The sequence below is a fragment of the Protomyctophum parallelum genome (genome assembly GCF_964188405.1).
Source record: "Protomyctophum parallelum genome assembly, chromosome: 20".
Lineage (NCBI taxonomy): Eukaryota > Metazoa > Chordata > Actinopteri > Myctophiformes > Myctophidae > Protomyctophum > Protomyctophum parallelum.
This window is the reverse complement of record NC_139718.1, coordinates 29,060,775-29,085,736: the sequence shown is the minus strand read 5'-3', so window position 1 is coordinate 29,085,736 and position 24,962 is coordinate 29,060,775. Positions and strand designations below refer to the sequence as shown.

Here is a 24,962-nt window from a genome sequence, read left to right as displayed (position 1 = left end):
TTCTTCATCCAATCTTCCTTCCTCTCGGTCTCTCTCCCACTCTCTTTTAGACCGCACTCCCTGCCTTTGTGGCAAAGGTTCTATTCATTCCCTTTCTGCTGGCTCAGGGCATTCTGTGGGAGGTGGTCCGATGCCCCAGCCAGGTGAATCCAATTAGCAATTCCTACAACATGACAAGCTCTGAGATGCACTGCTTCGCTGCACCTTTATCCAAGTGTTAAATTAGGACGTTATGAAGCACGACCCCTGTATGTTGAATGGTGCCCTATGTGGCAAAAAGGGCATACTGTGTGTAGGCCATAGGACCGATGATAAGATTATTTGGTTACAGTCTATCACACAAAGTTTGTCCCTGGTATAACTTGGACAGTGTCTGATCGTTCGGTCTCAAACTTGGTGTACTGTGTGTCTGTGAGGTGTAGTGCAGAGAATTGGAAAAATCTAATATCTGTATCTATCTGCCCGTGGGTCTGAGAAAGAGGCAGAAATTATCTTTGTGTTCAGGAGATTAAATGTATCAGCGGTCCAGGCACCTTGGCCGGTAGCCCAAGTCTGCCAGTGTGCCGCGGGTTCGACTCCCGATCCCGACGGCCTTTACTGCATGTCACTCCCCCATCTCTCTCCCCCATTTCCTGTCAGCCTACTGTCTGTCCCTCTATAAAAAATATAAAATAAAGGCGAAAGCCGCAAAAGAAACATAAAAAAAAAGTCTCTGGTTGGCTAACCCGACCCATCGACTTAACTTGTTGGCCGAGCTTTGCGAAGCATTTGAGCTCCATAGCAGTGGAATTAATAAGTGGAATTACTTGCGTTGTTCCCGACATGAATGGCTCTAAAAGGCCACCGGCCTAGTGATTATAAAGATGGAAAGACAGGTGAGTTAAAACACATTCAAAATGTTGTCGCTACACATTCCATGTCTATAATTCTTTATAAACATACTTGTAATGCATTATAATCTGCTAATAACACTGTATAAATTAGTTTAAAAAAAAACTCATAAACACTCATAATTCTTTATAACATTCATAAAATATAATAATCATAACACATTATAAATCATTTTATAATTACTTTTAAGGTCACATATAAAAGCAATGTAATTGCTTATAGCAGTGTTATAGTTTAAATTATAAGCACTCATGAGTACTCATAATGAAATCATAACACATTATACAGCCTTTTATCAAGTATCATAATACTTCATAATTGTTGGTCACTTGACTTTTTCTGTTAGTCGGGATCAGAATTGTATTATAATTTGCATGGTTATAATACATTAATTACAATGCATTAATTAGCCTACAAGTCACTATAAGTGGGGGTGGGGGGCATTACATTTTATGCAATAACAAGTTTCTGCCTACACCTTTTATCCATTGACAAAATTGAAAGTTATTTGTATCCCACCCCTGGTGGTTCCAGGGACAGTCAAGTGGGTGCTGGACATACTGGACCTGCCAACAGCCCTCTGAACTATTTCCTCTTTTCCAAAGCCTTGCGTGCAATCGCAAGCACCCCCCCCTTCAGCCTTTATGTGATGAAATCTCACACTTTGTTGTGGCCGTTCAGAACATCCCACTGCAGTACATCAAAATATCTCCTCCCAGCCAAAATCACTCCCCACCCCCTCCTCCTCCAACACACACACACACCATGGTCTCCAACACCACAAGTGGCCTTCTGCGGCCTGCCCACCGCACCTCCGCAACACTCACACCTTCCATAAAAACCTACCACACATCTGCTGCGCAGTCAGAAGCCACGCTTGACTCTGTAAACTCACCAGATGGGGGAATTAAATAAGAGTTACAATGCAACTTTTAAATGATGGGGAAACACAGGGGTAACAAAAAATAAGTGAGCAGTAACAGGGGGCAGAGGCGTATGGGAGCTAAGGGTTATGACCTTGGGGTTTGGAGTTGAGTCTCTGATCTTTCCCGGCACAGGGAATCAAACACCACAAAGTGTGGCTTGGTGGCTTCTTAAAGGGCACGTGCATTAACGTCACATACCAAGCTATTACACTGACAACACACTGTTCTTGAAATCCAGCAAAATAATGTTCACTGAACGGACATGCATTTTTTGGCATAAAACAATTTCCATGATTACATTAAAGTGGGTCTTGGCTGGTATGTGAAGCATGTCAGAGAACACCTGGGTCAACAGTATTTGCCAATATGGTTTGTTTTGCGCTACTTTGGTGCCAGATGACTAGGGTTTGCCACAAAGGACAATAAAATGAGTGATGAATGACTAGTTCCAGTGAATATATTTTTTTATCATGGCAATTGATGTGTTACTGTTTTTAATTGTATTTGGTAAACCCTACAAATGCAGGTTAAAACAAATGCTGCAAATTATTAGCAAATACTATTACAGCCATCACATCTAGATTTGTAAAATAAGGTCTTGACCAGCTGCCCTTTGTGGTTGTCTTTGAAGCACAGTAGGATTCCATCTTTGGCCAGGATGTGTGAGTATGTGTGGCATCTGACCTGTCAGATCCCTGCCTTGGAAAGGATCCTCTGTGTCTGAGACTCGAGAGCGAGCTGCACTGTCACAGTCTGGGGTCTGGTACCTGTTACAGAGTAACAGAGAGGACAGAGGGGAGAGGCTTGCATGAGAGAGAAAAATCACAGAGGATAAAGAAAGAGAATGATGGAAAGAATAAAAAAAATGCTTCGGAAAAGTGTGAAGAATCCAAAAGACTTCAAAGAGGTAGCAAGCCAATGCTGGTAAATTTGATCAGTCAAATATGGAAACAGCATGCAATCAAAAAATAAGAAGATACCCAAGCACTCTACATCATTAGCCGCACTTTTAAAGTAATGACAACGGTAGTGTAAAATGTAGTAAATAAATGTATTCCCCCAATGTTAAATTGTGCTTAAATACATATACACAATCACAGTACACACAATCATCAAATAGGTTTTGCTCACAGGAAAGGGTACATCCTGTAAACTGACAACCTTTACACTAGTGAGTGAGAATAATGATGACTCGGAAACTAAAACCTAAATCTACTGACCCATAAAAGTTTACAATCTGTTGGACATCCGATCCCTTTTTCTGCAGTACAGTTTATAAATTGTAATATTCACATTCTAAAAACAAATCATAAAAGTTCTTAAAACAACACCAGAAAACAGATCAAAACATGGACGGAAGGCATCATTTACAGTTTTTGTCCTTTTTGCTATTGCATCATATATATTATGATGACATGGTGCCCATAAAAACTCATTCAGCTTTTGCCCATTCCCCTGAAAACAATGTAAACAGTAGCAGTTGCACTGAAAAGAAATGTCATAGCAAGCTGTTGTTGATAGATATTGATGATAGAAATTGCTGTTGGTGTGAAAGAAAACTTTCTTCTTTTCCCCCATGCTGATCGGCCACTGTGGTGAATGGGTTCAGAGTTTCTTTCAAGCCAAGGTTTGTAGTGAAAAACAAATTGGACAGTTCTATTTACAAAGTGACTAGTAGTATTGACTGACTTTTCAGTCAGAGATTTAGCTACAATAATTATATTTTATAATTGACAGTCTCTGATCCAATGAAAACAATTAGTTTAATTTTACACATTCTAACATACTAAAGCGGTGTTCGGTTACTAAAGTATTAAATAATAAGGTCTACACAGTAGAGACACAGACAGATATGATGTAATCCCATAGTACCTGGTGGAGGTTCCAGGAATAGGTCGCCCTGTGTCCACCAAAACACACCAGCAGTAGCCCGTCGACTGGTGGCACTGGACTGGCTTGTAAAGCCCTCCGGGCCCACAATCTGGTATGAATATTGCCTCACGGGGATTCTGCCTTGCTTCGTCCAAAGCACTCTGCCTCTCCTGGTCACAAGAGGGAACCTTCTCTAAAAATCGTGAGAAGCACACTCAATACGGACATATCATTGGAATGTACTGACACACAATGAACACATACATGAAAAAAAGTCTTGTTTGAGGACCATCTTCGATGGACGGAGTGAAAGATAGCAAATTAACTGATTGCTTTACAACATAGGAAGAAAAAAGAAAACATTTTTGAGACAATATTCCAAGTGGGGTGCATACTTAGTTTAGACTAGTCATTGGTTAGACATGGGTCACCCACAGAAAGCCCCTGACCCCAGACTGGCCTCAGGGACCTTTTCCAGTCCCTCTCCAGGTCGCATTAGTCTTTAAACTAGGTTTTCACCCACCACAATCTCATCCACTATCATTCAACAGCAGGCGCTCAGCACTTGAGAGATGCTCATGTAAAACCCTCCTTCACCTCACTGTATTTACATTCACCTCCATTTAGTTCATCGCTCACTCTCAACGCACCGACAAGGACAAAGCAGAACAATGGCCACATGTGAAGGCTAATCCTGTTGCTGTAGCGGTGAAGAGGGCCTTTTACCTCCCTATTTAAAAAAGAAAATACCACTAATCCCTTTCTCATTTTCCAGTAACAAGTACATTTATTTGAAGACTGTCCTTGAGTAAATACTCAAGTATAGCTGGACACTTGAATTTGTATTTTTTATGACTTTCACAGTTTTTTCTAGGAAAAATGATGATTATGAATTAACCACTTAAACCATATTTCGATTATAGCAAAAATAGCGATCTGCAAGCTCACAACGTGATATTTTCAATATTATTTTCATTTTTTTTGGGGAAACCTTTTAATGTGAAACACAGCATTCATATTAGAAATATGACATTTTAAGGTGTAACAACAGAATAGAAGCATCCTTTTTGGTCCCTCGCAGCGCAGAGCAGAGCCAAGCCAACCACACAGATAGTGCGTACTACCTGTACTACTGTAGTTTGCTCTCAAGGGGTATTCAAGTAAGTATGGTACCTGATATAGCCATTTGGAGGATGGAGACTCTTCCTACACTCTAAAATCCAGACTGTTTTTAATGCTGAGAGTTTACAAATGGCACCAACTTGGGTGCATTTGGTTCATTTAGTTTGGATTGCTTTGGTGAGGAGGTCTGAACACCCACTGGGTGGAGGAGAGCCTGTTTAACATGTCTCCATATTACCTCTAATGGGACGCGAAGGCAGCTAGTACACTGTAAGTCAACTTCATTTAGAGGATTTACAAAATCCACACCCACAGCAAACTAAATAAATACTGAAAAACCCTGGGGGGGAACTGCTGCTTACCACATAGCTGTAAACTGATAAAAGTGGTCATTTACAAACAAATGTTTAAAACTAGCCAAACCACAGTTGACACATGCTTCTCAGATAGTGGTTTACTGTACATTGTAAAGAATACAAGTCATAATCTGTGGTACTATGGTGTGTGAGGCGTTATCTTGTAGATCAGGTCTTTTTGGCCAGTACAAATTAAGCTTCAATCTATGGCTGTCGTTGCCATGTCTGTAGCCCCACATTGGCCTACAGTATGAAGTGTGTGTGTGTGTGTGTGTGTGTGTATATGTGTGTGTGTGTGTGTGTGTGTGTGTGTGTGTGTGTGTGTGTGTGTGTGTGTGTGTGACTGTGTGTGTGTGTGTGTGTGTGTGTGTGTGTGTGTGACTGTGTGTGTGTGTGTGTGTGTGTGTGTGTGTGTGTGTGTGTGTGTGTGCGTTTGTGTGTGCGTGCGTGAGAGAGCATGTACGCCTGCTTTCTGAGCAGTGTTGCCATCACAAGGCCAAGCGTGTCCCCCTCCGCTCCCCCAGAACTTTTCCACAGAGGGCTCACGCTCAAGTGTTCTTAGCGCTGTGCGGCCGCTCCGCTCCTTGCCAAGGTCTCTTCACATCAAAATTATTTAGCACTGTTTATTATACAGAGGGGTATGCTGGCGCCAGGCAGTGCGATTCCCAAAAGAAATTTGTTTTTTATACATTCAAATGGAAAAAGGCTGGACACAGGCTCCGTGAGCCCCCGCAAGGTTCTTGTGTGTACGTGAAACTTAATCTACATGCTTCTCGTCCTGAGACGCCTCACAAAGATTTGTTTCCGCTCTATTTACTGTTTATTGATGTGGGAGGTTCCATTTTTGTTTTCCAATTCACTTGCTCCAATGATAGGGATTGCATTGGAGACGCAGAGCATTTGCAGAACATTTCTAAATAGATCAGTGTCCCTAAAATAAGTGCACAAGTAAGATCAAGTTGGGTTGGAGTTTGGGGGGTGCGTGTGCATGCCATGTGTGTGTGATCTTTGACCAAGAACTCGAACTACTTCTGTGATTATTAGAGGAATGCAAAATGACAGTCCAACAATCCAAAGTGAAATCAGAGAATGCCCTCTTCCACTCTCTTCTTTCTATCCTCCCTCTGTTTCCCTCCTCAGCCTTTCTATCTAGCCCACTATCCCCAAACCTCTCCTCTTCCTTCCCTCTTTCAATCTCTCGCCATTTCTTTGAGACACTAGTCCAGCAATCCCCCCCCCCTTGCACACACACACACACACACACACACACACACACACACACACACACACACACACACACACACACACACACACACACACACACACACACACACACACACACACACACACACACACACACACACACACACACACACACACCATCTTTCTCTTCTTCGCTACACTCCAATCACTTTCAGCTGTGATCTAATCACGGCAATGCTCTCTGCAGCATTCTGTGGGAGTTCTATGAAAGCGTGTGCATGTGTGCATGCGTGCACACACTTTCACGTTCGTGTCTATTACAAAGAGAGCAGGGATTCTACAGTAGATAAAAAAGAAAGAGGCAGATGATAAAGAGTAGGTAGCCTACCCTAAAAATAACAGTATTATAACACATATCCAATCTGTTAAAATCCTGAGTTGGTTGCATAAATCTTTAACAATTTGAAAATGTAGTGTGCCACAATATGGTGTTATATCGACATTGACATTTGGTAAAACATTTTGCAATTTCATTTTGTCCATATCGCTCAACTCCTGTGTGCAGTGTTTGCATTAGGCTATAGCCCATGAAGAGGGAAGCTGGTGGTTTACAGCTGTTCAACTTTTCTGCTCTCTGTTACACGTTATAAATGTTCTCTGTCTAGAGCATGTATTGTTTACGTTTGTTTTTTCTCTTCTCTTTGCAATACTCAAACAACATATTGTGTCAAAGCCTGGTATGGTTGCCTTAATGCCTTGTAGGTGATTAGTATAAACTTTTATGATAGAAATGTTGTCTATAGGCCTAATGGATGAAATTCAGCTTGGTTGCTAAAGGTTGCATGTTGAGCAATTTGAGTAATTAGCATAATATGTGACAATACCATCAACAACCTATATAAGGCAAAACATTCCAAATTAAACTAGATAAAGTGCCAATCGGCACAGGTCTCCACCAGGATTCTTCCTCAGCCTAGTGGGAATATGCGTGCACAGTTTCATCGCAATCGGACGCTGCGTTGAGGAGTTGTGGCGATTTGCTACTCCTGAAAACTGTAGGAGGCAATCGTGGCCAATCAGGATGGAATATGAGAAATCAAACAAACCTGTCTTGATCACATGACTATGGAGATCATGTGTACCGATTTGCGTGAAATTTGGATAAAATGTGAAGGAGTAATAATAGAAAATGTGTTTTACATATGTCGGCCTCCTGGTGGCGCTATAAAGAGCAGATGTGAAAAATTCCAGGCAAAGGTTTTTCCTTGGCCTCTAGGGAGTTGGCATACAAAGTTATCCACAGATCCGTGCAGTTAGAGGTAAAAACACTTTTGGGCCAGTTATAGCGCCACCTTGAGGCTGAGTTGAAATTGTTCATGTGGCATTTCGTCCTCGGCCTAGTGGGAATGTGGGTGCACAATTTCACGGAAATCACGCGATGTGTTCATGATTTGCAGCATTTTGTTTGAAACTGAGCACTCCTGTGAATTTTGGAAACCAATCTTAACCAATCAGGATGGAGTCTGAGAAATCTGAAAGACCGGTTTGGTTGAATGGCTCTAGAGAGACTGTGTACCAATTTGCGTGATGTTTGGACAAAATCTGTAGGTGTACTGTGCAAAAACTTGTTTTGCACAAAGCGGCCTCCTGGTGGCGCTATAACAGGCCGTTCTGGAAAGTTTGGGGCAGAGGTTCATGGTTGGCATCCAGGGAGTGTGTGTGCAAAATTTGGGTTAACGGTGGCCGAGATTAGCTGCTCACGGACGGACGGACGGACGGACGGACACACGGACGGATGGACACACGGACGGACGGAGTGCAAAACATACTCTCCCCCATGCCTTCGGCTGGTGGAGACAATTATTTAAGTAACATGTGACGTGTCAAACTAGGGGGTTTTCATGATTCTGAATCCATTCCAAGCATTAGTATTGCACAAAACACTAAAAACACTAAAAACGGCCATAGCCCAAATGTGCTGACCTCATCACATTTGTGATGACGGCTATGGCAGTTTTTAGCCCAAGGAGTGTTTTTTGTGCAAAACTAATGCTTGGAATGGATTCAGAATCATGAAAACCCCCTAGTTTGACACGTCACATGTTACTTAAATAATGATGAAATTTAGAATGTTTTGCCTTATATACAGTAGGTTGTTAAAGATGGAGTGCCACGATTTTCTTCCACCCTAAAACATGATCATCATGTATTATTATAATATAAGGAGGAAGAACTTTTTCCAAAAAGTGTACAGTATTTGTTAAAATCATGCTTTTATGCCCACCAGTTCATTAAGTATGCCTGGTTTGCTTGGTGGGTGGTGATCCACCTGAACTGAAGCCGCACCCACAGCTGTAGTTGTATGATAAAGGAGGAGGGGTTAGTGGAAAGGCTGATAGTGTGATGTCACTATATTACTGTTTATTTCATTGGCCCGTTTGACTGTCAAGGGTTCAGCCTCCAGGAAGAAAATACAAAGTTAATACATCACTGCACATAAAAACAACTCCAGGGTGTCTAATGAAGTACTGTCACCTCATAGACACGTGAAAAACTGGAAAAATACTAAAATTGTGGCATCATACACTGACCATACACTCCAATGTATGGTCACATATTATGCTAATTACTCAAATTGTTCAACGTGCAACGTTTAAAGATGTTTTTTTGTGGCTTTTGCCTTTATTTTATATTTTTTATGGAGGGATAGACAGTAGGCTGACAGGAAATGGGGAGAGAGATGGGGGAGTGACATGCAGTAAAGGCCGTCGGGATCGGGAGTCGAACCCGCGGCACACTGCCAAACTCGGGCTACCAGCCAAGGTGCCTGGACCACTGAGCCACGGCCCAGGCCACAACATGCAACCAAGCTTAATCTCTGCTAAGCCTATAAATGACATTTGAATCATAACAGTTTATACTAACCAACATTTCTGGTTCTAAGAGACCTATGGGGGCTTCCAGTAGACTATTGGTTTGAAGAATTAGCTTTGCGCTAGTTTTTCTTTGTTCTTGGCCAAGCAAACACACACTTCCACTCTACACATCTCCCTAAATCAGAGTTACGGAATAGCCAGAGACAAGGAGCCAATGAATGCACAGAGCACTTTGTGTGAGAACGCAGGAGAGCTGCTCATGGTGAGCTTTTACTCTGCTTTTCCAAGGAAGAAAACAGGCAGAAAGAGACAGTGCAAGAGAATGGACATAGGCAGAAAATTGTTGGGGAGGGATAAAGAACAAGGATGAGAGTAAGAAAGAGAGAAATATCTATCCATCTATAAATGCACCAAGTTTCTGTCTGTACGTATGTCTGTCTGTACGTCTGTTTGTAATCCACGTAACTCGAGAACTCGTTAGCCCCACCGACTTCAAATTCGACACAGACGTTCCACACCACGCAGGGGGTGCAGTGCCCGGTGTCGAGTCGGTCGGACCCACGGTTGTCCAGAACCGCCACAAAAGGCCTCTGCCCGTGCTTTGGACCGGGCCACCGCCCAGGGTCCATATATGGAGCTGGCCTGTTCTGACATCCCAACACTCCATATTTTGTCATGCCTGACACAGAACTCCATATATAGGAATGAAGGGACACATACAGAAATCTGACATCATTCTGACGTCAGGCATAAAAGGGACAGACATAACTTCATCACTTCACTATCATTCAAGGTAGGCACCTCCCTAGTTGTTAAAAATCACACCTGTGTGAAATGAGGGGCGCTCTTATCATCTTACAACATCGAGGAGGGAATTCGGTATAGCTTGGTGATGTAATGATGATGTAAAACAAACTGCCCACTAATAGTTCTCAGGTTTGTCCTCTCTTTTTTTCTCAGTCGTGTTTTCAAATGGATTGGCTGCGCTGTTTCAGCCACGTTTGGTTTTAAGTTATATCGAGTGATGTTCGAACATTGCAAACGTGTCTTCCCCGTCAACCCGTGAGTGTGACTGCAGGCTGCGTGGCTGCCAGGGATATTAGCCTCTCCCCTTCCCAGCCCTTCCCATTGCCCAGAGGCCGCTTTTCCGTCCCATTGGCTAGAAGCAGCCAATCACGACTAGGTAGCGATCTGTCGTCTACATTTCATGAGTAGGTTTCACCTGACAAACAACGATAGGCTAAAAAGAGATTCTTGTCCAAAGTTTTCTGACTAATGACTGACTTGTAGTACCAGCTCACAGTTTTAATTTAATTCACCCCTATAACAGATACTAATAGTACCACTTAATTTAACAACCTCGCCCCAACAAATATATCTACAAACTAAAATACAGCTTTGTACAAATGCATATTATTCACCCACATGCACTCTCGTGTGGACGCGCACACGCACACGCACACACACACACACACACACACACACACACACACACACACACACACACACACACACACACACACACACTCTAAGCTTCTCAAGTGTTGACAAATGCCCTCTGTCGGCCATGTCCTCCGTCCCTCGCAGGACGCCGAATGCTAATCAGAAACAGGAAGCCGGTGTTTCCATAGCCGTTTCAAAGCGCTGTCACAGTGAATATCTGTCCATTAAATACAGTCCTTCCTCACTCCCCCCGCCCCCAACTTCAAATTCCCCTGCTGGAACACCATCACTCAAAGTTAACCACTTCCCTGTCTGATATCCTCCTTATGCTACAACCAAACTCCTTTCACACTCCTGTGCACAGAAGTGTAGTGTGGATGGGGAACAGAGAGCCGATCGAATGAACATCAATCACATGTAATGAATAAAATGGTACGTACAACTAGAAGCAATTTGTGGCCCATGCTTAGGTGAGATGGTATAGTACTACTTAAAACGTATACATGCTAACTCAGTGTTGATTTCGTCAACTAAAACTGTAACAAAAAAAATTCGTCGACTACCTTTTTTCACTGATGAAAACTAAATGAAAACTAAGATACGATGACTAAAACTGAGACAAAATATACTGACAATTTTGTTAACAAATAAAAACTAGACTAAAATGTTAGGAAAGGGACTAGTGGACAAGAGATCCAGTATAAGTCATTTTACACTTGGTTGCATGATGAAAATAGCAGTTCTAAAACGGGTAGTCCCAATACTTGATTCTGATTGGCTGGTTACCGTCACGTGACCGGTGTAAATTCCACCGATAAGTTACCCACTCCTTCAATCACTGGGGCTACTTGCCGAGCAAAACCAAGAGCAAAACAAGGAAGTGATGTGGCTCGCTCTGGTGGCGCAAAGCGTAGCTACTTTTGTGAATTCAATCGTTTTATTAGGTTAATATTGCTATATGTTTGTAACCGTTTTAGAAAAGCAATAAGCCACTCGAGGCCCCAGCTTACCGGGTATTTTACACTGGCTGGGTACGCCCCCAGCCAGTGTAAAATACCCGGTAACCTGAGACCTCTCGTGGCTTATTGCTTAAATCTACAACACGTTGTAGCGCGGCGCATTGTGAGCTTGTAGATCGCCTATTTTCAGCAAGTGTAAAATCAATCATTACGACGGCATCAAGGCCCGCCAAAATACATTTTAGTCGACCAAATCAACTGTAGTTTTAGTCGACTAAAATCTCATGATATTTAGTCGACTAAAATTAGACAAACACTAAAACATTCCAGGTGACTAAAATGTGATTAAACTAAATGAAAACTATTCAAGAGACTATGACTAAAACTAAAATCAAAATGTCCTGTCAAAAATAACACTGTGCTAACTTGTAAACATGTGTGTACTCACAAATACAGTACATGTATGCATGCAGGTATAGACACACACACACACACACACACATGTATTACTATGTATTGTGTACATTTATACTCAAGGATTCACCAACAGGTACTGTGCATTCACCAATGCTGAGTTTAACACTTATGCACGCACACACACACACACACACACACACACACACACACACACACACACACACACACACACACACACACACACACACACACACACACACACACACACACACACACACACACACACACACACACACACACACACACACACACACACACACACACACTCCTAAATGGATGGATATATTTATATTAATTTATCCATCCATTTGTAACTCCAAGAAGAGAGGTACAAATGTACTAAGTTAACCCACTGAGGATTTTACTGTGCACCCCTACACACACATTACGCAGATCCCCCCCCTCCTCCCCACCACCATCCTCACTCTGTGACTGGGTGCAGGGAGCGTGAAAGCAGCCGAGTGGACTGGGCATGCCTAGAGGGCAGTGAACATGGAGACAGAGAAAGCTAAACAAATTACACCAAAGGAAAGAAACTAGGGAAACCTAATCCCAGCAGCGTGGAGCAGGGCCTGGATTTTCCTTGAAGAAGTTTTACATTTCATCCCAGAAGCTGGTGGAAAACACGAAGAGGCTTTGCAATGAATTAGACTGGCCGGAGCCATATTGACATTCACAAAGTAAGAGAAATGGCTGCACAGCAGAAGGCTCCAGATTAAAAAAAAGTTGTGAACAACGCTGAGGAAGACCTGTTTGGTTGAAACACATCTGTGGTCTCTGTCCGTGAGAGCCAGGTAAATAAAACCATGTGAAAAGGACTTTGATTTTGTACTGGCTACATCTTCACATTCCGCAAAGTATACAATTTACTTGGTTATCACCAGTGGTGGTAACTAAGTGCATGTATTCAAGTACTGTATTTAAGTAACTTCTTGAGGCATTTACACTTTACTTGAGTATTTATAATTTCCAATACTTCTACTCCACTACATCTTTGGCCATTTGAAGAAAGCAGATCTACAAGCTCACAATGCATCGCTCGTGATTGTGCGCATTGTGAGTTTGTAAACTTGAAAACTTGAAATGGGACATTCTGCATAATTAGTACTTTTTGGTACTTTAAGTACATTTTGATGCCAATACTTTTACTCAAATACATTTTGAATTCTGGACTTAATATTTCTACTAAATATTGCCGTATTGATACTATTAAATTGCAGTATTGATAGTAAAAATTAAAAAAGTAAAAAAGGTACTTATTCCACCACTGGTCATCACAAAAGGCTTTTCCCCACTCAATAATATTGTCAAAACAGTGGTGTAGTAGCAGGGAATCTGGACTTAGAAAAGTGGCTTCATCTTTATTCATCATTCGAGGGGGGCACATGGGAGCTTTGTACTATCTTACAGTTAAAAACAAATCTTTCAATTATGTGCCCAAAACGTTGTGTGGTGCTATATATTTGATCACGTAGGGACAGTGTACTGGGACAAAACCGTTTTGCTAAACGCATTTTGTCGATAACATCTACATTCTACAGTATGTAAGAGGTCAAAAAGGTGAATACACACTTCTAGTAACTGTTACAGGAAATGAAAGTAATTCCCAGGAACCAATATGCTCAATATTTTATAATCACAAAATTATATTTCCGAAGACGTGAATCAAGAGGAAGATCAGGAAAGAATGTGGTCAGTATCAAGCTAGTTTTGTGCGACACTCACAAATATGGATACAAGTTTTCTGCCAGTTTGCATGTACAGTGGTGTATGGATACAGTATATTGGTTTGGTGTACAGTACATGTGTTAGGTGTATAGTGGTGTATGGATGCAGTAAATGGGTTTCCCTCACCTGGCCTCCTGGAGTTGGAGCTGTTCTGTTTGTTCTCTTTGTAAACCAACTGTTTGATCCACAGTGTGGGAGCAGTGATCTCTGCAAGTACAGAAGGACAAATCAAAGTCTCAGATTACCCATATTTATAATTGATGTACATTTGTGGTTATTGCACTGATCAGTGTCAGTGTATTCAGGTGTGAGGGAAATTGGTCTTGTTTTAATAGAATACTTGTTGCAGGGACAAAATAAGAGGTACTGTATACAAAACTATTGGTGTTGATTGTTATTCTCGCACGAAGTACCTAGAAGACCCCCAAATCCCCCAGGGATCTGTAGTGTGATATCTCCATACCTCTACTTCGCCGGAAAAAGCCCATCTCGCAATGGGGCGTGTTGATCGGCTATTTTCGCCAAATGTTTGCCTATTAAATGTCCAGAATAGGGATGCTACTGTCCAATGTGGTCAAGACTGGAGAGAACCTACCTTCACCTTCAGGGAGGGCGTGGGTCTCCATGGTGGGCGTGGGCTTGGAGCCATCATCTGGGTTCAGAGTGAGAAAGAAACGGAAGGAGACTACCATTATTGAGGTTAATACAATCTACTCTCCAGAAGTGTTGAATGGTTGGGATTTGCACATGGCCCGGCCAAGACAGCAGAGTAATATGAGAGAGAGAGAGAGAGAGAGAGAGAGAGAGAGAGAGAATAAAGATAAAGTCAGACTAAATAAGAGACTGAATCACAGAAACATGGAGACAGACCTCCCACATACGTCTACTGTATATCTCACTTGCACACAGGAAATTAACTCCTTTCATAGGCATTCGTTCTCACACCAGCACGATAAGGCTATCACATACACGATACATCCACCATGCATCCCTACACACAAGTGCGTATGCTCAGAAGCAGTGCACGCATACACAGACACAAGAATGAGGAGAACCCCCCCTCCCAATCAAGAATCTCTCTTGGCGGTTAGCCCGCATGAGCGCTGCAGGTGTAGACCTGCTCTCATGTAGCTTTCTATGGGGGTACAGTTGACAAAGAAAACAAAAACGTACAAAAGAAAGGCTGCCCCACCACTAACGAACAGGTGAAGATTAATCTCAATTGTTTATTGAATAAATACAATAGACGAGCAGAGCAATGTTCAAGAGCTAATATTTTGCCAGTTCTTCCTCCTACACTATGTGTTTTTGAGCAGTGCACACTGCTCCAATGATGACTAGCTTTTTGTTTCCCTATGTCCGTATGTCCCTGTGTGTGTTTGGAGTAGCGTTTGGAGTAGGAACAGCTAAGTCTGTATGTCCCTATGTGTGTTTGGAGTAGCGTTAATAAAAGTATAGTTGCACCGCTCACTTCACACGAGTGTGATTTTTCAGTTCAGTCTGTATTTGTGAACATACAGATGTTTCTCCCCGCACTAAAAGCTAGAATATTGTTCTAGCTTTGGTAAAGCATTATTCGTTTTCACATTTAGCTCATTAAACTGTATTAAATAATACAGATGAATTCTGTATTAGGGTGGACTAGGGTGCCAGTAGATAAGAAACGGGGAAGCGAAACATTTCAAAGCGGATCTGGTTCAAATTAGCATTTGAAGTGAGTCCAACTATGTCTCTAGAATGGACTAATCTCACCTGGCACAAATAGAGGTTCAATTAGATTATCCCAAATGTCAAACAACTCCCAATTTTTTTTGTCTAAGCAGGCTGAATCACAATGCTGAAATAGGTTTTTCAGGTTTTTTCAATAATTAATTCAGGTCTAGTGAATAGGTCATCTCCCAGTCTTACATTGTGCTGGGCTAAAAGTCTCGAAGAAACACACACATCCATAGTAATTTTGCAGGTGGTGGGTAGCAAAAATTCATTAAAGAAAAATAGAAAATACCTGCCCACTGCTTTTGTGTTCCCCAGAAGGATTTATTTTTTATTGGATTATATCTCACTGGCAGCACAATGTTTTCAAGACTGGTCTTCATCAGGTAAATGTGAACACACCTGTATTTACAGACCACACATGCCATTGTCTTATACTATAATTAGACAACTGGTTATACGAATGAGTTTAAATTTATGCCAGCCAGTTCACCGTCTTAGGTCAAATCTTCCACTAGCCTCAGGTCAAAACCTCCGCTTGCACAGAAGTAATCTCAAAATCTTTTGGGCAGATTGCTCCCTGGATGATGAAACCCAATTTGCGTAACCCCAGGACCTTTCCATTAGGCGAAAATGTCAGCACTAAAGATATCTCATAATGCAATAGTGAAATTGCAGTTATTGCACGATGAAGCCTACTGAATTAAAAATGTAGTGACTTTCTGGTATCATCCTTGAGCCAACATTTCCAGTTGGGTGTAATGAGCAGCACGGCTTCTAGGTACTGCAAGCAGGGTCTTCGGTTCTGACGTCTTGCTACATTACTACATGATTCTTCTTGAATTCCTGATTGTATGTACAGTACACAATCCAAATGATTATGTATGTGATCAGATCAGTTTTACCTGACCAACCAGACTTGAGCAAAATGTGTGCACGGTAAGAAATTATCCAATATTATAAATAAATCATACTCAGGAACACAAAAACAGAGTCTGGGTACTTTCACTTTTTCAGTGAATTGAGCTGCCTTAAATACTTACCTGTGTGTATCCAGTCTTGAAGTCACCGGAACATTCCAACCAAATGCGAACGACTGAGGAGTCTTGTGATGGCAGCAGCTTAAATAACTTAACCCCATCAAATTTCCACAACTATATTCCATAGTTAAGCATCACTTCCCGTGACTTGAATGTACACGTATCTATACATGTAGAATGAATTATGTTTACTAGAACTGTTTACAAAACAAATTAAATGCTTCTGTTACACCTAGCATTATCCAATGTGCTTACGTAAACTGTTACAATAAAAAGTTAGGTTTTCTTTTTTTTATGTGTTGTAAACATCTGTATTGTAATGTCCTGATGTCATAAATAGCACTTATCAGCTGCTGCTGAAAGTAGATTAAAACAATAATTATTTGTCAAGTACACAGTCAAATCCTCAATGTTCATATCATTTGTAATTTAGAGTGTACAAATGTAACCAAATTAGTCCATTTGGATACAAAGGGGGAAAGACCAGTCCAGCACACACACACATGCATCTGCTACATAATATATACACACACACACACACACACACACACGCCACAACTGCAAAATAAGACTCCACCGGTATACACCACCCTAGGGGCTAGGGAAAGACAAGGGGTGGTTTACAGTAGTAAACCTTATGTCCTTTGGAGGTGTAAAGAATGTATCTATATCTAGGTTTGGGGGGGATAGCTTGCTCCACTGCCAGAGGTGAGGAATCTCTCGAGCACAACGTACAAGTTTCCCCAAGACTGAACGGCAACCGTTATATATGATTTATAGGCTATGATCAACAACTTGTATAGCAGCTTTGATATATTGATTGTTGCTGTAAAACAGGAGAAAATGCAGCATTGAATGAATATTATGTGTGCTTGGCAAGAGACACAGAATATGGAATGTGTGTTGTGTGTGTGTGTGTGTGTGTGTGTGTGTGTTGACTTAAAGGGACACTTCACCATTTTTGCAAAAAAATATATGTTAATGACGTTTAGAAGCTTTAGAACACTTTCATGGGGGTCTTTATGTATGTAATATGTGGTTTTAGATATTTTAGATTGTAGCAGTGAGCCCGGTGTCTCTGATGTCATGGCAACTGGGCTCACTTCCTTCCTGGACTACATGTTGTCTCAGTAAGACAGCTCTCCCCCTATCCACAAGGAGGAGCAGTGCACCAAAGAATTATGGGAATTGTAGTCCAGGAAGGTAGTGAGACCAGTGTCCATGACATCAGAGACACTGTGCTCACTGCTACAATCTAAAATAGCTAAAACCACATATTACACACATAAAGACCCCCAGGAAAGTATTCTAAAGCTTCTAAATGTCATTAACATATATTTTTTTGCAAAAAGTGTCCCTTTAAGCCAAAATGTTTTTTAAGGTAAACCACACCAATGCAACTCATTGAGTTGCAAGGAGTTGCATTGGCGTGGTTTACATTAAAAACCCTATGGTGTGGTTTGGGCTTTAGAGCACAATGGCTAAAAATTGGCCTAAAATCTAATAAAAAGTCTAGTAGTCTGTGTCCAACAAACAGAATAGGCAGGTCATGTACAAATCACCTGAAATGGTCAAATGTATAGCCTTACACATTCATTGATTTATACATAATATACCAGTAATAGTATCTTCCAGCTTTGCACACATTTGGACTTTGTACACAAATGTAACGAAAGCAGGTCAAAAGAGAGGCTGAACTTTGCATTATGTAAAACTCATACATAAACACACAGACATGCAAATGACACATGTACACAAGGTCACACACACACACACACACACACACACACACACACACACACACACACACACACACACACACACACACACACACACACACACACACACACACACACACACACACACACACACACACACACACACACACACAAATAGCAGATCTCAACTCACCTTTTCTACCAGAGCTGGGGGGCCCAGGTGGTTTATCGGTTACTGACCCTTTAGAGAGAAAGCACAACATTTGCATTGGACACTCACTGGACAACAGCAGCAGCAGTCCTCCCTCAAAAGGTTTCTCTCCTAAACAACAGCAGCAGCAGTCCTCCCTCAAAAGGGTTCTCTCCTAAATGGCATTTTATATTTTTAGGGAAAACTCAAATCATTCATATAATAGTCACACATTACAAAAGGTTTTTGCAGGTGACTGTCATAAAAACTGAAATAGTAGAGAGGAAATAAGTTCTGAAGCTTTTTGTTTATCATTTTGACATACAAATATACACGTACAAACAAATATAATTATGTTCATGCATGAATTTGTCAATAAAAACGTCAATGAATCAAAAGTGTGGGTATGATATGGATATGTGGCTGGATATCTCAGGACAAAATAGTAGACCAATCCACTCGCATATAGTAGACGACCCATTATACCACCCAAGGCCCAAGATTTGAACAATATAGTTATAGGCCTACTGGATGGAACAAATATTCTAATATGTTAGCACCAAACATGTATCTGTGTATCGTGATTCGTGTATCTGTGATTACTGGTTCAGTGGCAGAGCCATTATGGTAAAATTGAGACATACACGTTAACTTTTGTGCATGCAGGAAGTCAAGTCAGGCATGCATGGATACTGAGGCAATGAGCAAAAAAAGAAATTAAAGACGACTCAAACCCATTAGAATATGAGGTGAGAGCAGGGGGGATTTAGGTGAAGGCAATTGGAATTAAATTTACTACCTGTCAGATCACTTGTCCCAGCATGAGTTCCCATAAATTCACGGAAGTTTCCTGCAAATGTATGTGAAATGATTGATTTGGGTCAAAGGGTGTAGAGGGGGGCATCTGAAGTTGTGAGTTAAACGCTTTTTGCATTGAGAGCGGAGTGAAGGCAGAGCTAAGGTGCAGACTGCAGTAACGCATAGTGCGTTACTGCAAACAAAACTAAAAACAGCAGTAGCCTACTAGTACTCTGGAATCCCCAGGACCAGCTAGAGCAGACAGCCGCTGCAGTAAGTGGTGCTAGATTCTAATCCTCTGGTGTCTGTGGAGTCAGTGTTTGTTTGAGGCTGACAGTGGGGTAGTCCTGGTCCAGTGCGTTAGCGAGTTCTCACTAACGCCCTGCCAGGGAACCCTCTGCTGCTCACAGGTAAAAATTCCACTGCCGTGCCAGGGGTCCAACTTTACCAAAAATAAACAAAAATACTCTGCTAAGCTCATATTTTCTTTAGAGCGCCCTCTACAGATCAGGTCAACATAAATTACCCATTGACAGATCTGAGGGTGCTCTAAATTAAATATTTTGTTTTATTTCATGACCAAAAAGTATATTATACAGAGAAGCTGGGGTGCTGAGAGGCTTCCCAGGAGAATAGACTTTCGGCAACACAAAACAGGCTTTGTCTCGGTGATTAGCGGAGTAGTTTTGTTTATTGTTGGTAAAGTTGGACCCCTGGCACGGCAGTGCATTTTGTTTTACCCGTGAGCAGCAGAGGCTTTCCTGCCAGGGCGTTAGTGAGAACTCGCTAACGCACTGGACCAAGGCTAACAGTGGGGTACATACACCTTTGCAAGAAACAACGGAAATATTGGAGCTTATGCAGGACACATGGGGAGACTGGTAGACACTGTACGGTTGTGTCGTAATGTGCTTCCTAATACTGTTGGTTATTCAGAACAGACGATTGAACTGCTCTTGGCTATGAATGGACACATTATCATCATCTTCGGTATGTGAGCGTTAATGATTCAGAGTGAAGAAATGACACATGGCCACAGGTTGAATCTGGGATCATAAAGGAGACTGGGAGAGAGGGGGAGGGAGAGAGGAGGGGGAGAGAGGGGGGGGGGGGATAAAACAAGGGCAAATGGATAGAAAGCAAGGAGAAAGAGAGAATGAATGAGTAAGTGAAAGAGAAAGCAAGGAGCGAGAGAGAGAAACAGAGAGACAAAGAGAGAGAGAGAGAGAGAGAGAGAGAGAGAGAGAGAGAGAGAGAGAGAGAGAGAGAGAGAGAGAGAGAGAGAGAGAGATGCACACACACAGAGCCAGCCAGAGAGAGCGGCATGCAACCACTCTCTCCACACAAAATTTGCACCACATGGTCTCGCGGCTCCACAAAGCCACGTTCTGGCAAAGGCCCCTGTGTATTATCTTCACAGAGAAAATGATGGTGATTATCATAAAGTGTTCCCATCCAGGTTGAACAGCGAGCAGAGAAGCCTGCTTCTCTACCCTCTGCTCTGGCCTGCTGAGAGCAGTTAAGCGTAATTTGTACTTACTGGCCAGTGTCGCGCACCAAAAAAAGGCAGATCTACAATGCTCACAACACGTGGCGGTGTGATGCTTTGCGAGTTTGTACAGTAGATCTGCTATTATCGGTGCGCAACGCACAACGCAACCAAGTATAAATCAAGCATTGGGTGAGGGTTGAGGGGGGGCAGGGGAGGACAGGGGATGGAGGGGTTAAGAGGCCCCTGGATGGATGGTTATTAGCCCTCTCTTCCTGACCTCGCACCTGCTACGCCAGATGACACACACTACACATCTGGCTGTGTGCCCCTCTTTACTAACACACTAAACTGTAATCTCAGTGGCTTTGTGGCCTTCCACAAACGGATCACTTTTCCTAAATGTGTGTACAGTAATAGCCTGACCGTTCATTTTAGAGTGTGTACAAACCCATTTGGTTCCATTTGTACTCTCTCTGAGTTGAATGAAGACTCAGAATTTCACTGTGTGCATACTAGCAGACTGAGGCCAGTACAGATATAGGAAATAACCTGCAATAGTATTACGCGACATAAACGCTGGAAATGGGAACTTATAAACTGGCTAAATCTGTACCAAACCAAGATGATTACAGAGAAGATCTTTTTTGGGGAGGAACAGTAGTGAAGTTTTCCACTAGTCACTGAGGTAAGACATTGATGAGTTGATGTTTTTCTAGCCATGTCTACTTGGAATATAATAATTTAGTAAATTACACGATGAGATGTCTTCTTAGTATTTTTCTTCGCTGAGGCAGACAGGAAGAACAAATGGATGTAAACGGCGTAGGAGAGGCACGGGGATAGGCATGGATTTGATTCTAGACACTCAAGAAAAGTAGGACCTTAAACACCTTGTCAACAAGTATAGATTAGTTTTCTATTAGGCTAAGGCTACATGGCCAATTGTATAATACCCAGTTGGTCGTTTAACCACGTAAACCTCAATTGTATGTGAAGTACCGAAAATAGCCAATCTACAAGCTCACGTTACGTTCAGTGTGCTTATATATCTGCTATTTATGCCAAATCTCTCGCCTATTTTCACTGAATGTTTTGCATATTACAAAATGCCCAGAATTGGGACACTAGAGTTCATGTCTATAATGGCTAGAAGTCTCTTCCCCCAGCCTACCAGGTCCTCTGTGCCAGTACCTGAACACACTGGGGTCCTGTTGTGTACAGAGGAACCACTCACTGGTTTGCCATCACTAGTCACGCACCAGCAGTACCCAGTCAGAGTGTGGCACTGAACCTGGGGAACAGGACATACAAATTAGTCAAACATTAGAGAGGAAATATACAATTGTACAAATGTACAATAGCATATCGTCGCTGTCGGGAGGAAACCACCTAACTCCATTTTTGAGGTTTTTGATTTTTGCAACTAACTCCACCACCTCTCCCCTCTCATGCAAGTAATTGACAATATAGCAGTCACAATACCAACTTTGATGAGGCAGTATTGCATTTTCTTTCCTGAACAATTTATATTTTTTAGTTGTAGTTTCTCCCCAACAGCAGAGATATTTAGTATGTCATGATAAATAATCTCTAATTAAAAGTCTGAACAAATGCAGACAGACAGTAAGCCAGACAGAGACAAGGTGAGAGCCAAAGACAGACAGAGAGGGGATAAATGAAGGCAGTCATACAGACCTGGGCGAACGTCCCATCTTCATTGCATTCTGGGATGAAGGTGGACGCCTGCGGCCTCTTGGCCTGTTCCAGGGCTTGGCTCCTCTCAACTCGACATTTGGATTGTCCTCCATCTGTAAAGATCACAACGTGAGCCACGAAAGCTTTCACATTCCACCTTTTAAAACTATGACCAGTGACCGAGACCACTGACCAGATATACTGTATTTTCCTCCTTACGGCATAGGAGGCTAGCCATCCATTAGAGGCTTGGTCTGTGTTTGTCTGGATATTTTTCAAACCACTGAACCAATTAGCAACAACTACTGTATCTTTTTTATAGTGTCAGTAGGCCAACTACTGTATTTATTTACACGTTTTTACGTTATTTCTTAAATATTTACTTTCATTTTAGAATGTAATTCAATGAGGTTGGATCAGGCTGCAATCTTGCCCAAATTTTGAGACATATGTCCGACACAGTACGACACAGATTACTAACCTTAATCACAGGCTGGTCTGAGATCTACATTGGAGTCACGACATTCCCATGCGGATGCCGAGATCCATATAACTTATATCTCTGATTTGTATTTATGCCTGATCATTCACATTTGATACATATCAAATCATAGCATATTTGATTAGTGTCGATTGTAGTGAATAGCCTTTTCCCCTCAGATATCTCCAGCATACAGCATGCAGAGACAGTTTATCTAATAGCCATTTATACTTTTAAGGAAATAAAAACGTCCTATGTGTAAAATGTTCATTTTCATCCATCATTTGGGGTCCAGATCATATTTGACCCGTATGTCGTACGTACACAATAAACTCCTATTTTATCCATTTATAACTCAGAGAGCGAACACATGTAACCAAATGGACCATTTAGGGTTCGTTTGGTTATATTTGAATGCACTGCACTTGAATTAACACTCCGAATTTTACAGCATACAAGACTTTAAGACGCTTCATGACTCAGCCATCCATAAAATACCATTCCCTCGTTGACCTGGCTTCTTCCCTCCCTCCATACAGTACATCCAGCTGCAGCATAACAGCACTATAGCTCATCACAGCGAGTCAAAAGAGGCATTACACACATATTTACCATACAAATTACTGTACACTACACATCCTACAAGTTTCTAGAATGATGAATCATCTAGTTATTCATCATCTAATTTATATTATTGCTGTGCATGTTTTTGCTTTATCACTGCTGAAACTACTCTTGAGTAACTAACTGGAACTAGACTGAAATAATAAATTAGAATTAATCTAAACATAACTCAGATTAAATCAACTAAATTAAGCACACTGAGTCTTCAATTCAATTGGACTTGACTTGAACTAAACAAAATTTCACTTCCACAAAACAAAGTCTTAACAAAAGCTCCTGCTCAGTAAGAACAGTAAACAAGGTCTGAACCTAATTTTTATATTTAAATGTACAAATTCAGAAACTGTTTAATACCATAAATCATTCTCTTCGTGTAAGTAATCAACTGGGGAAGTTTCATGATATTATTACCAGCTACTAATAATAATTTTACCTATTCACCTATCACGTATAGGCCTATTAGGCCTACTGTAACTAAAGAACAGAACCGATTCCTAACTGGTGGAAAAGGGGCCTCAGAGTCACATTAACACTAACACTTTTATGTGGGTCCTAGAGTGTCACACCGTAGTGTGCATATAGCACCGTTCAACACATGCTTCCTCACTCTATGCCCCGTACAGGTTAAACATTAACCACCTGCTGACCTGCCTTTCACTGGCTTCACTCAGTGATAGATGGCTCGCCATATGTAGGTACACTGAGGTAAGCTATGAGGAACACAGCTTGGTTTGTACTATTCTAAGTCCAACAATGGTCATGTACTGTATATTGAAACGTTACCACTACATATCAAGGTTAGTTCTGCAGTGTGATCGGTCTACTTAAAAGTTTATTGGTCAACATCTATTCAAACCAATTATAAAGCTGAATTTGTGTCACTGCAGCTCTGAGGGCCTGAGGGGCCAGGCCTCAGTATAAAGAAGGATAGAGACTGAACTGGCGCGAAGTTCAATGGGCCCTCTTACCACTAGGGCCCATTGCTTCAACGTTGGAGAGCCTCACTGGCCCCTTGGGCCAGGCCAAGGACATGAATCTACTGTCAATGTGTCCTTCAGCAGGACACCAGATATTCCAGTGGAGAACTGGCAAGCTCCCACAGATGTGACTGTGTGTTTTCACGTATGTTTATTATTGCAGTGCAGTGCATGTTTACTACTCAAACTACCCTGGGAACTAATCTTAAATAATAAACTAGAATAAATCTAAACTAAACATAACTCATAACGTCTGATTTAATTGCAGATATACATGTTCGAAAATAGCTGATTTAAAAAAAATGGCCAATCTACAAGCTTGCATTCACAAGGTCAACAAGGTCTAACTCATCGTATCCGCCATGTGTTAAAACAAGCTTG

At 41.7% G+C, this 24,962-nt stretch overlaps 1 protein-coding gene across 5 annotated transcripts in view; it reads right to left on the bottom strand.

Annotated features, from left to right (window-relative positions):
* Positions 1-24,962, bottom strand: part of smoc1 (SPARC related modular calcium binding 1) — a 62,455-nt gene that overhangs the window by 15,622 nt on the left and 21,871 nt on the right. For 2 of the 5 annotated variants that reach the window (XM_083792600.1, XM_083792599.1), the window contains exons 4-11: positions 22,500-22,612; positions 21,996-22,095; positions 19,314-19,364; positions 18,518-18,565; positions 14,449-14,538; positions 13,980-14,060; positions 3,690-3,882; positions 2,502-2,584 (exon numbers count right to left, since the gene is read on the bottom strand). In XM_083792600.1, the coding sequence (XP_083648726.1) occupies positions 2,502-2,584; positions 3,690-3,882; positions 13,980-14,060; positions 14,449-14,538; positions 18,518-18,565; positions 19,314-19,364; positions 21,996-22,095; positions 22,500-22,612 (759 nt within the window). The remainder of the gene's footprint in view (positions 1-2,501; positions 2,585-3,689; positions 3,883-13,979; positions 14,061-14,448; positions 14,539-18,517; positions 18,566-19,313; positions 19,365-21,995; positions 22,096-22,499; positions 22,613-24,962) is intronic. The other 3 variants (XM_083792601.1, XM_083792602.1, XM_083792603.1) reach the window with 3 other exon arrangements.